We start from the raw sequence: 17,085 nt of genomic DNA, 5'->3' as shown, positions 1-17,085 counted from the left end.
AGGAGAAGCCGGCAGGATGGACATGAAGCAGCAGCTCAAGGATATCGTCCAGACATTTTGGTTTTTGTGGAACGAGAGTAGTGAACCATGATTGGATCTTCTTGGTGGGAAGAATAAAGGCATAATGCCAGTGAAGGCAGAAAGGAGTATCCTTCGTCCCCTTTCAAAATACCCAAGAGGTTAATTCAGTATCGGAAATTTAATGTCTCAAAATGAATAGTTATTTGGTAGTTAATGAATACACTTAGCTTCACACTTGAGCGATGCTGATATTTATTGACATCAATGCAAAACAAGCCAGGACTAAAAGTTGCTATTTGACAGGAACAAATATTGGTACGGTTTCCTTCCTGGAGAGGGTGTGCACTCAGATCATGAGACCTAAGATTAGAACAAAGACTGGATTGTCAAGAATCAAACAAGGGTTAAATTTTACTTATTAATATAAAAACTGCTAAAGGCAAAAAAGGAGATGTTTAAAAATACTCTTTGTGCTAAGCTCACATAAGCAAACAAAAAATTAAAACTAATCCTAAAACTTTAGGACACAGGCTATAGACACGACAGGACTGGTGAAATTTTTGTACAGGCAAAAATTTGTTATATCCTCCACTGTCCTTGTACTACAATTACATGCTTGTTGCACCTACACTACACAAAGTCAACAGTTACCACCAACAATGAATGTAACTAGATCTGAACAAGACTTCACAGTGACTCTGTTCCACTCAAATGAAGAGAATTCAATCCAGGATTTCCCAAACCTTGCTTTTAGAACCAGCTGTCTTTATTCCCCCTCCTGTGTCATACCTAATGAAGTCCTCACCTGACCTTTGCTGCCTGCAAATTACAATGCATGTCCTCTCCCCCATCTTTGTCTGACACTTTAAAGTTAATTTGTAGGAACTGCATAAAAAATGAAATTGAACTTCCAACCTGAACCTGCAGTCAGGTTCCTGCTTTGACGCAAAGGAAAAAAACATACTCCTCTGCAGTGTGCCCCACCAGCACAGCGATCCCCTTTCTCTCTCTCTACTCCTTTGCCCTGAAGGCACTTCTGGATTGCTTAATACATGCTCTTTGGCTGCCTAGACAGTCAGGACACCTAAGGCCTTCTGGACTTATCACTCCTCTCCTCCTTCTTTTCTATGGCTAATACCACTTTCCTGCTTTTTTTCTACTGCTGAATCTCCAGACTTGGTGCTGTCATCAGGTGGACAGAGTCGATTTCGGCTTCGAGCTCCTGGTTGGTAAAGCTGCATTGCTGGGCGATCCTAAAGTAAAATTAAATGTTAATGTTACAACACCGCTACTCAACATTTATAGGGGATTTACAGAGTCATAAGTTATGTATTGATGTATACCAAAGACAATTCCTACGAGATCAAACCGACAGTGCTGATGGTTAATTTGCCTCTGACTGCCCACTTCCTTTCCCGATCTCCAAATAAAAGCAACCATTTTCTAATTATTATTTTATATCCCTATGATATGTTTTCAATAAATCTAATTTTCTTAACCATCTCAAGATAAACTGAATTAGCTGGAATTTCCTTTATTTCAAAACCCTAGCCATTGCCTGTCTCTCTTCCCCATCAGTAAACTGACTTTAACATTCACTACCACGTAAGATCATCATAGGAGTAAAACAGTAATAAAGAATGCAAAGTCTTAAGTGGAGACCTCCCTGAAACTATGAGCGTGGACCCTATGCAACTTGCCACAAACATGATTATTTCTTAATTCATGTATGACAACTTACCACCCCAGTCTGAGACTCTCTAGGTGGCATTTTAGATCTCAAATTCCTAACTAAGCCTCAATAAAGTCATCACGTACCTCTTAATTCAAGTGATGTGTGTGGTTTATGACAGACGGATTCTGGAAAACTTAGACGTTAAGCCCTTTTTGAATTTAACAAAAAATGATATGAGCCTTCCTTACCCTTTCTCCTTGGTGTATGAAAGTTAGCCTTAAAGCATTATTCTCAACTGAACAATTCCAGCAAAATGTTTCACTATTTTTATAAGATGAAATGTTGAAACAGGTTAAAATTCCTACATAGTATTTAATGAAATGGATGATGGGGCTCCCACTGGGCAAAGAAGGAACAATGTAAAACATCAACAAGGACAATGGTAACAAGTTGGAATGTGCCAACTATTTCTAAATCCACAAATTATTGCAACAAAACAAAACTCACTGATTACCTAGAAGTGGCTGGGACAACAGCTCATTACTCTGAATGCTGGTTCATAAAGGGAAAGGAACAAGTGTTTATCCTGCCTTTCCTGTATAAACTGAATTTTGGGCTAAAATTTTTTTTTTAATTTTTAAAGATTTATTTGATAGAGAGAGCACAAGTAGGCAGAGAGAGGGTGAAACAGGCTCCCCGCTGAGCAGAGAGTGCGACGTGGGGCTCGATCCCAGGACCCTGAGATCACGACCTGAGCTGAAGGCAGAGGCTTAGCCCACTGAGCCACCCACGCGCCCCTCAGGCTAAAATTTTTTATGGTAGATAGATCAGGCTTTACAATACCTAAACCTATTGATCAGTTGTTTTTTCAACTTTATCACCTAGAGAAATTTTAAATCTATAGAAATGTTGCAAAACATGTGCAATGAATACCTAATACCCTTCTCTTAAGAGTCACAGTTATAAACATTTTGTCACATGCTCCTTCTGTCTCTAGTACACATATATATATTTATTTATTTTTTATTTTTTAAATTTCTTATTTTTTATAAACATATATTTTTATCCCCAGGGGTACAGGTCTGTGAATCACCAGGTTTACACACTTCACAGCACTCACCAAAGCACATACCCTCCCCAATGTCCATAATCCCACCCCCTTCTCCCAAACCCCCTCCCCCCAGGAACCCTCAGTTTGTTTTATGAGATTAAGAGTCACTTATGGTTTGTCTTACACACACACACACATATATATATATATGTGATATTTACAGAATCATCTGCGAGCAAGTTGCAGACATTACGACCCTTCATCCCTAAATATTTCAGCTTGTATATCCAAACAAGGACATCCTGTTCTGTAACCGCAATACAATGGCTACTGATTGATCAGAACATTACACTAGAAAGACACCCATAGGTCACACGCTTCCTGATATGATGCAACAGGAAGTACACAACACAATCTATGAAATATTCTCTTTCTCAGATTTTATTTTTAAGTAATCTCCACACCCAATGTGGGGCTTGAACTCAAAACCCTGAGATCAAGAGTTGCATGCTCTACTTACTGAGCCAATCAGGCACCCCTCCATCTCATGAAGCATTCTTTTTTTGTTTTTTAAGATTTCTTTCTTTATTTGAGAGCGAGACAGTACAGAGAGAGGGGCACAAGGAGAGGGATAGGAGGAAAGCAGACTCCACTAAGCACAGAGCCTGATGTGGGGCTCAATCCACGACCCTGAGGTCATGACCTGAGTCAACTGACTGAGCCACCCAAGTGCCCCAATCTATGAAGTATTTTTGCCAAAAACTGAGCCTGAATATATTTAGGCCTGTAGGTGAGGAGCCACCTGTTTTTATGAATCAAGTCTGGTTGGTACACATACTCCTTCTTTGACATATTATCTATGCCTGCTTTCCTACAGAATTTAGTGGTGCCAACAGAGACCATATGGCCCACCAGGCCTCAAATATTTACCATCTGGCCCTTTACAGAAAAAAAATCTGCTGACCCCTGCCCCAGATAGAACTGTTTACATATTAGGAAACAGAGAAGATAGAGAAACATATTAAATGGTACCACAGGGATATAATTAGCCCAACCAATTTAGAGCCGATAGCTCCTCTGGGCAAAATGGTTTCGGAAGCAAATAAATGGCAGGAAAACAAAAGGAGGGGAGGTTATTTAGATTAAGAGACTTAAAGGATACAATTTGTAGACATTGTTTAGAGCCCGTAAAGAAGTTATTAGTGAAAAAACAACATAGTAGCTAGGACATTAAGGAATTATTATTAGGGTTTTTTTTTTTTTTTTAGTATGAAAATGCTATTGGGATTGTATTAAGAAAAAGAACCTGGGGGCACCTGGATAGCTCAGTGGGTTAAGCCTCTGCCTTTGGCTGAGGTCATGATCTCAGGGTCCTGGGGTCGAGCCCCGCATCAGGCTCTCTGCTCAGTGGGGAGCCTGCATCCCCTCTCTCTCTGCCTGCCTCTCTGCCTACTTGTGATCTATCAAATAAATAAAATCTTAAAAAAAAAGAATCTGTCTCTAATACTGATGTATTTAAAGAAGATGATATGTCTAGGATCTGCTTGAAAATAATCCAGTGGCTCCTGGGTGGTACAGTCGGTTAAGTGTCCGACTCTTGATTTTGGCCCCGGTCCTGTGAGACTGAGCCCCTTGTCGAGCTCTGCACTCAGTGTGGAAGCCTACTTGAGATTCTCTCTCCCTCTCCCTTTGCCTCTCCTGCTCTTGCTCACTCTCTCTCTCAAATCAATAAATCAATCTTAAAAAAAAAAAAAAAAAAGAATCCAGGAGAGGTAGGGATGGGGCAGAGTAGAAAGGTTGGCCATGAGCTGGTAAGTGCTGAAGCTGGGTGATGTGTGTGTCCTAGTCTCTGTTCTACTTCTGTGTCTGTTTGAAATTTCTAGTGTTAATAAAAGGACCCAACAGAGACTGAGAAAAGTTGCAGATAGTTCAACTTCCTCTTTAAAAAAGTCTGTCATATACAGTGAGCTGGCCCTTTCCTTTACACTTGCAGGCAAAAAAAAAAAAAAAGCCTCATGAAAAGAGATACAACGAAAAGCAGCACCTTGTTTCTTATGCGATCTCTCTTAACCACTTCCTCTTTCTTTTCAGTTTTTTCTGAGCTGCTTACTGATTCTGTGCTTTCAGTCTTCTTTCCTTTATCCCGAAGGGCTTCTTTCTCTTTTTTCAATTCTTCTTCCTTTCTTTTAAAAGCCTTCTCCTTCTCATAGCGCTCCTTCTGCCTGCGGCGCTCCTCTTCCTGCCGCTTCAGCCTCTCCCTCTCCCGCAGGATGCGCTCTTGGTCGCGCTCATAGTCCCGCTCCCGCTCCCGGTAGTCTCGGACACTCTCCTCTTCGGGCCTGCATGGGAAACAGATCTGAGCGGACCCCCTCAAAGCCTGTCTAGTCACACATGCACATGTCTCTGATTAGGACTTGGCCACTACAGTGAGGGGGCACTTCTGGAGCAGAGTTAAAAAATACTAGCATTTTGAAAAACAGTTAAAAAAAAAAGTGCACACCAGAAGTCATTGGCCCAGACTGAGGTGCTAGAATGTTTGAAACCTCTCTCCTCATCCTCCTACCCCTCATAACTCAAGCACGAGTCCCAGACACGGCAGTAAAACTAGCACGTAGAAATATGCTGTAAACAAGTGTATCAAAGAGCCCTTGACTACTGACCTCTTAGGCTTTTCATCTTTAGGTTCACCATCAGAGCGCTTGGGCAGTGTACAACTCTGCCCACTGGCTCTTTCATCATTCAGATTCTCTTTGTCCAGTTTCTTGGCTTTTTCTCTTTTATCTAATTCTTTTTCATCTCCTTTTTCTGGCTTCTTGAGTAGCTTTAAAGAGAACAAATTTATTCTTATTTTGAAGGGTGGGACATTCTCTTCTATCAAAGAAAATAATATACTAAATATTTTGAATCAAGGCTACAGAAGGCCTCTTTCTGCAGATACTCTTAAACTTACAGGTGAATGACTAGAGCAGAAGAGCAGTGACTGACTAAAAGGATGCCATTAATGTGAAAGTGTCATCCACTCAAAGTGGTTTAATCACTTGTGGCAATTGGATCAACACTCCTTTGGCTTTGGATGGGTCAGCCTGTCAGTGAACCGCTGCCCACTTCCAAGTACTCCTTCTGTAGCAAACTGGCATATTGATATCGCTTGATGCGGAAAATAAGCCACAAATTTAAAATGCTAGGCAGATTGCTGTTGGACCGTTTTCTTGTAGTACTTGGAATGACGAATGCCTTTGTCACCAAAGGAGCGATCCATTGCAAGAATAATTTTGCCTTGAGCCTGAGAATAACACACTTATTATGGTACAATCATAGTTTCATTATTTGATTTAAAAATCCAAATACCTCACAGAACTGTGAAGTTCCATCTCTACCGAGTAGGAACTCTGCTCAACGTCACACATATATATATATGTGTGTGTGTGTGTGTGTATATATATACACACACACACACAAACACACATACATATATATATGAGACACACACATATATATGACAATGCAATTCTAAAATGTGCTTTATAAAGTCCAAATTGCTAACAAAATAGTTTCTTTCTCACACCACTGCCATGAACCTCTCTAGAATACCCCCAAGCGTCGGATATTCAGAGAGATTCTTAGGCAAAATGGAAGAATTTCAAGTCTCAGAGTGAAGGCATCACACAAAGCTTTGTCTCAGGGTGAAGGCGGCTCATGAGTCACCAAGCGAAAGGCAAAGCAGCGCAAGACTGAAGCGCGAAGTACTTCAGCGCGCAGCCACAGCAGACAGCAAGTCCGAGCTGGACACCGAGGAGGCACCAATGTAAAGCGAGGGCTCCCCGTGAGGCTTCATCGGGAGTGTTCTTATTTTTCCAATGAACATCTTTGTTAGAAGGCAGGATGTTCATTACTCTCTTAAGAACATTGATGAATGTTTCTAGTATGGCTGGCTCTACCTTCTGCCTTGCTGACAGGAATAGCAAGTCAGGTCACTTGTGGCATGGCAGAGAGAGAGATCACTAGAAGGAATTAAGATGGGAACCTTCCACCCCACTGCCAAGCTCCTTGTTGCCAATAATGAGCCCGGGAGAGCCTTGTGGGCAACAAACCCTGGCCTGCTTCGTTTTGAGGAGATAAAAGGAGACCCTGCCACCACCTCTGTGAGATTTTTTCTGACCTTCTCTGAAGTACTAGGTACTTCCCCAGAACATTTGTGGGAGCAAGAGCTGCCCAAGCCATGCCCTCAGAAGAGAAGCAGTAAGGCTGCAATTTTTCTACAAGTTTTCTGCTTCCTAGATGCAGCGTGTTCATCAGAATCTGCTGCTCACAGATTCCCGGTATATGAAAGAAGGTAACGGGGAAGCATGTGACACAGGATATTTATCCCTAAATACTCCCATAAGGCAACCAGTTAGGAGGGGCACATGAAAAGAAAGAGCTCTTTAGGCACAGATGTCCTCTAGCTGTATATTGTGGAAGCTTCTGAGTACCCAGCAGAGCATCAGGAAGGCATCTGGGCTTCCTTCTAAGGTAGGAATTTAAAATGGCTCAGATTTGAAGAAGACTCAAGTCAGGGAAGAGTTTTCTACAGGTTATCATTACCACCACCACCAAAAGGACTTATTATTAACTAAGACCTGTGTGTGTGACATGATACTAGATGCTCTGTATCATGTACTTGGTCCTTACATTTTTCTGATTCACAGCTTGTAACAGAAACCTGTGTACCTGAAGATAGTGGAAAACAAACAGATGAGGCAACTTCATGTATCAAATATGAAGGAAAAGCTGAATAAAACCCATACTTCATGCCAGCCAGCCCTAAGCCCTTACTTATGAAGAACTGAGAGAATAATAATCCAAACATTGAATGATAAAAATAATGCAGTCTTCACTAAAGAAATATCATGTAAGTTACTTAGATCTGTTGAAATTATCTCAAATTTTAAAAAATAATACTATTAGCATTATTGGAAAGATACCTGTTGGTTCACCATCCCCCCAAAGACAACAACAAAACCAAAAAACTATATTTACACCAACACACGATGCATGCATATTTAACGAAGTAGACACATGCGATTTTTAGCAACATGCAGTCAATTTAAGTTATTTTCATACCTTAATCTTTGGTTCATCCTTTAATTTGTCCCTTTCTGGAACTCTGTCTATCTTCTTCAGCTTTTCTATGTCTTTCCTTTTTCGTTTTTCTTCTTCTTTCCATTTCCTCCTCTCTTCTTCCCTTTGTCTTTTCCTTTCTATTTCTCGCCTCCTTCTTTCTTCTCTTTTTTCTTCTCTCATTCTCTGGAAAGAAGCCTCAGCATAAGCCTTCAAACAAGATCATCTCCACCAGAAACTTAATCCCGAAGGTATGGTGGGCACCCACTAAATTGGATCGTCTTTCCTTCCTACTTTCTACAAAGGGGCATCCTATCTCTTTAACCCCCTCCCCACCCCATTGTGAATATGAGAATAAAGACCAGGGCCTGCTGGTATCAGTCTCCCACTGTTGACTTGCTGTATTTCCAGAGACTTTCAGAAACTCAAGGGAGTGTCTCTTGAATAAGCTAAAGACTCTAGGTTTGCAGAGTCAATCCTTGGCCCAACAACCAGACCGAAGGAGTGGGCCAGAAAGTGAGGCCAGTGAGCCAAATCTTTAAGGAATAAGGGTGGAAAAAGCAGCTATTTCTCCTCTAGGATCCCAGTGTTCATATGTTTACAGACCATGAACCAATGAAATAAAAGTATTGAGAGAACTATAAAAACAAAAGGTTTACCTGCTTGTTTTTCAGGAAGCTCAAAAGTGGGGTTGTCTTTTTAGCTACATAAATGTAAACAGATTATTAATAATACTTATCAACCCCTAGAAAGTATTCCATTTTCTGACATTCCCTGCCAACCACCCAAGGTGGGAAAAGTATACCCCTTAAAATAGTTCACACGTACGTTATCAGAAAGAAGTTTCACAATATTCTACTTCAGTTCTGAAGATTTAAAATACTTTTTAAAAAGTGAAGAAATTCAAATTAAAACAATTTCTTAAAAGAGCAATTCCTGGTGTTGGTGAGAATGGAGTGCAAAGGACATTCTCTTGTTTTACAGATGGGACTAATGGGACTAGAAATCTGTTCAACTGGGAAGACACTGAAGGAGCTAAAAATATCTAATCTTTCTGACCCCACAATTCCACTTCTGGGAATTTATTCAAAGGAAACCATTAGAGATGGGCTTATATTCTGCATCTATTAATAAAAACCATTTTAGGGGGCCCATGGGTGGCTCAGTTGTTTAAGCATCTGCCTTCAGCTCAGGTCATGATCTCGGGGTCCTCAGATTGGACCTCGTGAGCTCCCTGCTCATTGAGGAGCCTGCTTCTCCTTCTGCCCCTCCCTCCGCCCCCCTCCCCGCTTGTGCTCTCTTTTAAACGAGCAAATGAAATCTTTAAAAAAAACTTTTATAAGAATATGTAATTCTCAATATTCTGAATAATGCTATCTAGTCTTGTAATTAGGGTTTTTTTTTAGTGTTTTGTGCTTTTTTTGTTTGTTTGTTTTTAGAGAGACAGAGAGTAGGGAGGGGCAGAGGGAGGGAGAGAGAATCTTAAGCAGGCTCCATGCTCAGTGTGGAGCTCAGCACAGGGCTTGATCTCATGACCCTGAGGATCATGACCTGAGCCAAAATCAAGAGTCGGGATGGTTAACTGACTGAACCACACAGGAACCCCACCTTATAGCTGGCTTTTTGAAAGCATACTTCCTTTGGATAAATTCCTAAGAGTGGAAATCTTGGGTGAGGGGCTTTGCTTATGATTAGAGCTGATAGAGGAGTGACGATTTATTACTAGAAGAGTGACAATTTACTACTAGAACATCCAAACTAGACTTTCTCAAGAAATCTTCAATTTTGCAGTAACTAATTTCACCTTTTGATATTTTCAAATTTTTTTCAGGAATGTGAGCTGCTTGTTACTAGAAAATACCAGTTTATCTTCAAAGGCTTACCAATATCTAAAGGTCCCATGGGTCTTTACGCTTTTTCCACTTATATTTATGTGACATTAAAATAGGTCACAGAGAATTTTGCCCATCTTCTCAAAGCATTTACATAACCCTGTGAGGCAGGTACTACCTGCATTTTACAGCAGAAGAAACAGAGGCTCAGAGAAGTTAGTGCCTTCCCCATGGTCACACAGCCAGAAGTGGGAGTCAGACAAGTCATCTGAAGAAAAAGCAACTGTCCTTAATTCCTATTGCCCACTTACCTATTAATTCTCTATTTTTTGCTTCTATTTCCTCTAGCAGTGTCTCTGGAGTAGATGTCATTTTCTCATTATCTGCAGCATAGCTTTCCAAAAATTTTCTATATTCTGGATCTAAATAATTGTTTAAGTAAACAGAAAATATAGTAGACTTTAACAAAACTTTCTACATCATGGAAAATTAAAAATAAACCTAAACACACTCACTAGACCATTTAGGGCTTTCTTGGTCCCTTACTCTCAGAACCCCTATCCCCCATACATACTAAGGGAGCCTGGTATAGCATGGAGTCAGGGATAATTAGACACCAGGGATGTGAAGTAGTTTGGTTTTAAAAGTCACTGCTCCAACTAACCCAGAGTTACGTGAGAGTTACGTGAGAACTGAAAGTTGTAGTTATGGGACCTTCACAGTATTAATAGATAGCATGTAAGCAATTCCTGTATGGGTATACCTCGCTTTAAGTAAACCCAACACCTGAAAATCAGGTGTTCCAGAAAGGTAATTTGAGGTCCTACATTCTGCACTGGAGTTGATGGTAATTCCTGAAGGTGTTTTTTAGATGCATCTGACACCAGAAAGGGTAACACATCTGAGTCATTCCATTGCTTGTATTTGTGGAGTTTCTACACACTGTGAAGCATATCACTGATCTGGTCTCCCAGATCTGAATCTGTGATATAACCAGTAAGTACCTGTGTGTTGAACCTTTTCCATGTTTTCTTTAAAAAATACCTACTATAAAAAATAATGGAAATCAAACTAGACGATTCCAAAATGTCAATCAGATATAAAATATTACAGCTAAGGCCTTATCCAACATAACATTACACAGAGCTCAAAATATGGACTCAGTTTACCCCGTATGGCAATTATTCTAGTTTTTCAGTTCCTCTATTCCAGTTCAATATAATCACTATGTGTGCAGTTCGCTGAATATTCAAAACCTAAAAAAAACAGGCCACTTCAGCTACTTTATATTGTTACCTGAGTATAAAAAATTTTCCATCCCATCTCTCAATGATAAACCTCCCCTCTATAAAAATGGAAACAAAAAAAATCATAAAACAGTATGAGACCTTAAGGAGTTGCACTTTGATACATCTCATTTTCCCCCACTGTCTTCTAATCAACAAACCAGCGGTAATTTACTCCTCAACAGTCAACAATATATTGCTCGACAGTAGAGGAATGAAATGGCAGTAGCTGGAAGAGTGGGAATTCTACAGGAAACCCACTTCCATTGAAACAATTAAACAAAGCTTTCAGCAGTGAATTACATTTCTTGTGAACTGTATTCTGTATGTTTTCCTATTTAAAAGACTGGAATCCAATTAATTCCCACAAAGATGATATCTTTTAAAAACCCATGGCAATAGCATGACATAACTAGAGCTATACTGTACCATCATCGATAGTCCCGACTTTGGTATCTCTTTTCTTAGTCTTCTTTTTTGCAGCTTTTTGAAAAGGTGCAAATTCTACTATAGCAGGATATTCCTGACCTGTTTAGAAAAAATACCACACTTGCTGTAACAAAAAAAGTCACAAAGTGGATGCAAGAGAGTCAACCCAACGCTTTCTAGGCCTCTTTGGTTGGGAGTCATCTGAATAGGGGCCTCTCAATGGGCATAAATCACACGGGCACAACTAAAATCAGTGTGTTACTAAAGGAGCCCAAATTCGCACTGATTAACATAATGCAAAGATACAGCAGGGAAATACAATATTCACTTAAATTCAACTTCTACAAGTGTGATGATTTGTGTGTGGGGGGGGGAATCTACAGATCAATTTTCATTTAAAAAATACAATCAGAAATCTCTAGACTAATCTATAGAGATACAAAGAAGATCAGTGACTGCCTAGAGCGGGGGGCATAGTTGGGGGAGAGCGGGGAATGACTACTAAGGAATATGGGGGATTTTCTTTGGAGTGCTAAATGTATTCTAAAATTAGATTGTGGCAATAGCTGCACAACTCTGTGAATATACAAAAAACCACTTTAAAAAGTGTGAATTTTATGGCATGTGAATTATAGCTCAATAAAATTGTTATTTAAAAAATACACCAGGAGACAACAAAAGCACAGGCAATGAAAATGAAAAATAGGTAAATTGAACTACATCAAAATTAAGAACTTCTGTGAATCTAAGAACAAAACAGAGTAAAAAGGCAACCTACAGAATGGGAGAAAATATTTGCAAATCATTTAACTGATTAGGGGTCAATATACAGAATATATAAAGAACTCCTACAACTCAGTAACAACAAAAAACCCAATTAAAAAATGTTCAAAAGACTTGAATAGACATTTCTACAAGGATGATATACAAATGGCCAACAAGCATATGAAAAGATTAAAATATTACCTCACTAACCATTAGGGAAATGCAAATCAAAACCACAATGAGGTATCACCTCACACCCATTAGAATGGCAGCTATTAAAGGAAAAAACAGAGAATAACAAGTGTTGGCAAGGACAGGAAGAAATTAGAACCTTCATGCATTATTGGGAGGAATGTGAAATGGTGCAGCTGCTACGGAAAACAATATGGTAGTTCCTCCAGGAATTAAAAATAGAATTACATTATGACCCAGCAATTCCACCTTTGGGTGTATATTCAAAAGAAGTGAAAGCAGAGACCTGAATAGATGTTTGGACACTCACATTCACAGGAGCATTATTTACAATAGTCACAAGGTGGAAGCAACTCAGATGTCCCTCAACAGATAAATGGATAAACAAAATGCAGTGTGTGTGTGTATATATACACACAATGGAATATTACTCTGTCTTAAAAAGAAATTTCTGATACACCCTATAACAAGGATCAACCTTGAGGACATTAAGCTAAATAAGCCAACCTCAGAAAGTCAAATACTATATGGTTCCACTCATGAGGTACCTAGGATGGTGACTTTATACAGAATGATGGTTCACAGAGATAGAATGGTAGTTGCTAGGGGCTGGGAAGAGAAAGAAATGGGCATATGGGGACTTACTATTTAATGGGTATAGAGTTTCAGTCTTGCCAGATAAACAAGTTCTAGAGATTGCACAACTGTGTGAATGTACTCAACACTACTGAACTATACACTTAAAATGGTTAAGATGGTAAATTTTATTTATGTGTATTTTACCACACTTAAAAAAATGTAAACAAAAAAAGGAATCAGGTTATAATATATGCGATAACACAGATGAATCTTGAAAACATGCTAAGTAAAAGAGGCAGTCACAAAGGCTACGTATTATATGATTCTGTTTATATGAAATGTCCAGAAGAGGGAGAAGAGGAGATGATTGCGGACAGTTATAGCATTCTTTTTGGAGTAATGAGAACATTCCAGAATCACATAGTGGTGATGGTTGTACAACTTTGTGAGTATACTAAAAACCACTGAATTTTACAGCATGTGAGTTATATCTCAATACAAAAAACCAAGTGACTGTTGGAAAAAGAAAATACACCAGATCCCTGCTCTAGAATAATGTCATAAAGGGTATAAAACACTATCATTGGCATGTAGATGTGTGCCAGAACAGAGTAAGCAGAAATGACCAGAAGGCATCACAAAGTGGTCAGGGAGGAAACATGACCTTGGAAATCATAGTGAATGCAGAATCAGATTAGCTTATTAACTGATCTATTTGAGAAGCAATAGATAAACCAGACTGAAGCAGAATGAACTGTGGAAGAGGGGCTGGGGGAAAAAAAAAAAAACAGAAGTGAGGCCAGGCTCTGAAGGACTCTGACTACCAGGCTAAGGAATTTGGACTTTTCCCCCCTGCAACTGCTATCTTAAATCACTATCTTCAAAAACACTCATTTCATGACGATATAACAGACTGAGTTAGTCATACAAAAATGAAGAAAGAAAAAGAAAAGTCTGTAAGTTTAGAGACAATGGTTGTCTTAAGCATTAGGAGGGAAGGACACAATGTGAAAGTATTAGTAAGTAGATGAACAAGATATTCAAAAACAATAAATTAACAAGATTCATCACGTGTTTAATTACATCGAATAAGAAAGAGAAGAAAAAGTTAAAACACAGCTCAGATTTCAAGGAACACATTGCTATCTACTGGAATAAAGCTGGAGTGGATAAGTAACTGCTTTTGGTGAAGGAAGGGGACTGGGGATTAATAAAAGCTGATCAAACATAGTGGCAATCCTTCAACTTTTACTGGCATATTCCCTGACAAAGATTTCATTTTCACCAACTTTGAAGTAATACTGAGAAACAGCCCAACAAGTGGCAAGTGGCAGATAATAAATAAAACGAGAGTTAAGGCTGAAGTTTTCCTTCCCTATAGACTCCTGGATACAAAGTGGGAGATCATCAAGTTCGATGTTTTAAACACAAATACAAATTAGAAAGTTGAACAGTATTCCAACTGGGAATTACTGGCTTAAAAGATTTAAATTAAAATAAATAAATCAATGTTGGCCCTTGAAGCAAGATGTCAAGTAAATATTTAAAATGTGTCGTACAAGTTCAAAGAGTCATTTATCAGTATTACTGCTATAACTAGTAAATAGTCAAAACAACAGATCATCTAATCCAGGACAAACAAAACTGCCACAGGAACAGAAAACAGTGGCAATTTCATTCAGCGGATCAAACTACAAAAGTAACAGGTTAATAAAAATACCCAAGGGCTATGAAAAGTCACACATCTGTTTATAAGACTGCAGTAAGCTCAGCAAATGTGTAAAACTCTCCAAATGTTGCACATTTTATCACCCAGAATTTTAGAAAAGCTATGAAGGCATTGAGAAAACAATGTGATACACACATTGTCTTAAACATACAAATGACAAACTCCTCTTCAGTTACAAGGACTCACCTTTATTGTCAAGGAATACATAACCATCAAAGCGATCCCTGAACAAAATAATGTCCTCTTGGTTTTTAAAGTTGATGTATGCTCTGGCGTACATATGAGGATACAGACTGCAGAGAGGAAAGCAATTATGTAAATGTGCTTGCAGGTGTCTGGCTGAATTACAAGTATGCATATATTGTAAGACACAAGTTTAAAAATCAAATAGAAACAGTAAGATAGGGGTGCCTGGGTGGCTCTGTGGGTTAAACCTCTGCCTTCTGCTCAGGTCATGTTTTCAGGGTCCTGGGATCCACTCCCGCATCAGGCTCTCTGCTCAGCAAGGAGCCTGCTTCCCGCCCCCTCTCTGCCTGTCTTTCTGCCTACTTGTGATCCCTGTCTGTCAAATAAATAAATAAAATCTTTAAAAAAACACACAATAGGATAAAAAAGAATGGATGAAAATTTTTCATTTACTCCCACCCTCTTTTATTTATTAATTTTACCTAGTATCATTAGAAAAAAATTCAAAATAATCATGCTCCGGCATAGGCTGAAGATGTTCTTGAAGTTGCTCCTTGGTCAAAGTGGGAGGTAATCTCCGAATTACCACCTTAAGAAATGAATGAGGAAAATCAAATTAGTACAAATCAGTTTTCTGTCATACCTGAATCACTGCCCCTGAAAATAGACGGTCTTTAAAAGATGAGCTCACTTATAAAAACCCAGCAGAAAACTATTCTAATGCTCAGAATTACTCAAACATAGTAATAATGCCGTTTTTATAAACTCTTAGAAATGAGAACTGCATGGAGAAAGGAAAATCTAAAGGTTCTATTAAACGGAAGCCCCGCAGTTCACTTGGTTTTCGCATCATTTTCTAGCACCCATTTTTCAATAGATGTATTAGCAAGAAATTAGTAGGCTAACCCTGGTCTTTCTGGGTGCCAGGAACATTTGACTTATTATCGCCCTACCACATCCGACACATCGTAAAACAAAATCCATCCTCATTCAGTGTAAAGAATTAAAAACTCTAAGGAATACTAAAAGTTCCGTCGTTGCTCCCCAAATAGGATGAAACTGACCTGGCCCCCGGGCCATTAACCCCCCACCCACTCACGCTCAACTCGCCTCCATTAATACTCCTCCCACCCCTGCTGTCCCCCTCACCATTTAATAACCCCCCTCCAATTAACCTTTTAATTCCTCTTTCTCTTTACTGTCGCTCCCTCTCCATCATCTTACAGCTCTGACCTAAAGCTTCTCGTCTGGGAATTCCCCCCACCCTGTTTTCTCTCACTCGCACCCCGGGGCTTGGCCGAAAGGGGGACCACCACCCCCCCCCCCCGCATCTCGGACGAATGGATGAAAACGGTAACGCGATTTCCACTCAGGTGAAGAAACAGAAGCGTAGACCGGGAGAGGAAGAGGGCAGCCCCATTCCCAACCATCTTCGCGGGTGGCGGACCCGTCCCGCCCTCTCCCGGGCCAACAGCCGGCCAAGCACCTTGCTCAGCGCCTCTTTCTTCTCCTTATTTCGATCCTGCTTATCTTCCCCTTTGGTGGTGTCGCCCGAAGCCCCACCGCCACTGCCTGTGGCCCCTGGGGGAGTCAACAGGGTTACTCGCTTCTCTTTAGGCCTATGCTCCTTCTCCTCCTTCATGGCCTCGGCTTCGCTCCTCACAGCGGCTGCCCGGCCTAAACGCCGCTACGCCGGGCACCTACGACGCCCGTCCCACTCCCGTCGAGCTCCGCCCCCAACAAGCGCCCCTGGTGATAAGCCAGGCCCCGCGTTCCATTGGGTCCCGCCAGAATCTCGCGAGACTTCAGGGCGCCAAGCTTCCTTTGATGGAAAGGTTTTAGCACCTGGTCTTAACTTCCCGCCTGTCGACTCCCCACACCGCCCAATCCCCTAGCGGCCCATACTCCCTCAGGGTCGCTCTTCTCACGTCATTTACAACTCCGCCATGTTGGCTAGTAGGACTCTTTCACGGACTACAAATCCCGGCGTACAAAGTAGTTAGCCGTTTCTGGCCGCGCGCTCTGGAGCCTGTTATATCAGTGTCTCTATTTGTAAGTAAAGAGGGGTCTTTACTCTTGAAAGTTCGGTGTTTTTCAGGTCAAAAGATAGAAAAAAAAAAACATTTTTTTTTTTTTGGCAAAAAAAAAAAGCTAGGTTCTGCAGGCTTTGTTTGCCTCAGGGAACCCGATGTTATCCAAAGTTTACCTTGCTGGGGGAACGACTTGTGCTTTCTTTCTTT

The 17,085-nt window shown here is 40.3% G+C and overlaps 1 protein-coding gene across 2 annotated transcripts; it reads right to left on the bottom strand.

Moving 5' to 3' along the window:
- Positions 1-256: 256 nt before the first annotated feature.
- Positions 257-16,674, bottom strand: UPF3B (UPF3B regulator of nonsense mediated mRNA decay). Of its 2 annotated transcripts, XM_082716324.1 has the most exons (11): positions 16,332-16,674; positions 15,328-15,434; positions 14,846-14,952; positions 11,395-11,493; positions 9,991-10,101; positions 8,507-8,550; positions 7,851-8,033; positions 7,419-7,457; positions 5,408-5,568; positions 4,792-5,086; positions 257-1,274 (listed from the first exon to the last, which is right to left on the bottom strand). In XM_082716324.1, exons 1-11 carry the CDS (start codon positions 16,485-16,487, stop codon positions 1,125-1,127), a joined length of 1,452 nt encoding a protein of 483 aa, XP_082572450.1. In that variant the 5' UTR covers positions 16,488-16,674; the 3' UTR covers positions 257-1,124. The 2 variants fall into 2 exon arrangements, with proteins under 2 accessions (XP_082572450.1, XP_082572451.1); XM_082716325.1 differs by lacking the exon at positions 7,419-7,457 and having other exon boundaries at positions 16,332-16,611.
- Between the last annotated feature and the right edge of the window lie 411 nt (positions 16,675-17,085).

Source organism: Mustela nivalis (assembly GCF_964662115.1).
Source record: "Mustela nivalis genome assembly, chromosome: X".
NCBI lineage: Eukaryota > Metazoa > Chordata > Mammalia > Carnivora > Mustelidae > Mustela > Mustela nivalis.
The sequence above is the reverse complement of the archived record's forward strand: the minus strand, read 5'-3'. Positions and strand labels throughout refer to the sequence as shown.

What these genes read in the sequence shown, in the direction of transcription:
- UPF3B (XM_082716324.1), bottom strand. Translation starts at nt 16,487, where the DNA reads ATGAAGGAGGAGAAGGAGCATAGGCCTAAAGAGAAGCGAGTAACCCTG. An exon ending in GCTTCCTGAAAAACAAGCAG is followed by an intron (nt 8,034 to 8,506) that starts GTAAACCTTTTG and finishes GCTTCTTTCCAG; the next exon opens with AGAATGAGAGAAGAAAAAAG. An exon ending in AAAGATGAAAAGCCTAAGAG is followed by an intron (nt 5,087 to 5,407) that starts GTCAGTAGTCAA and finishes TTTCCCATGCAG; the next exon opens with GCCCGAAGAGGAGAGTGTCC.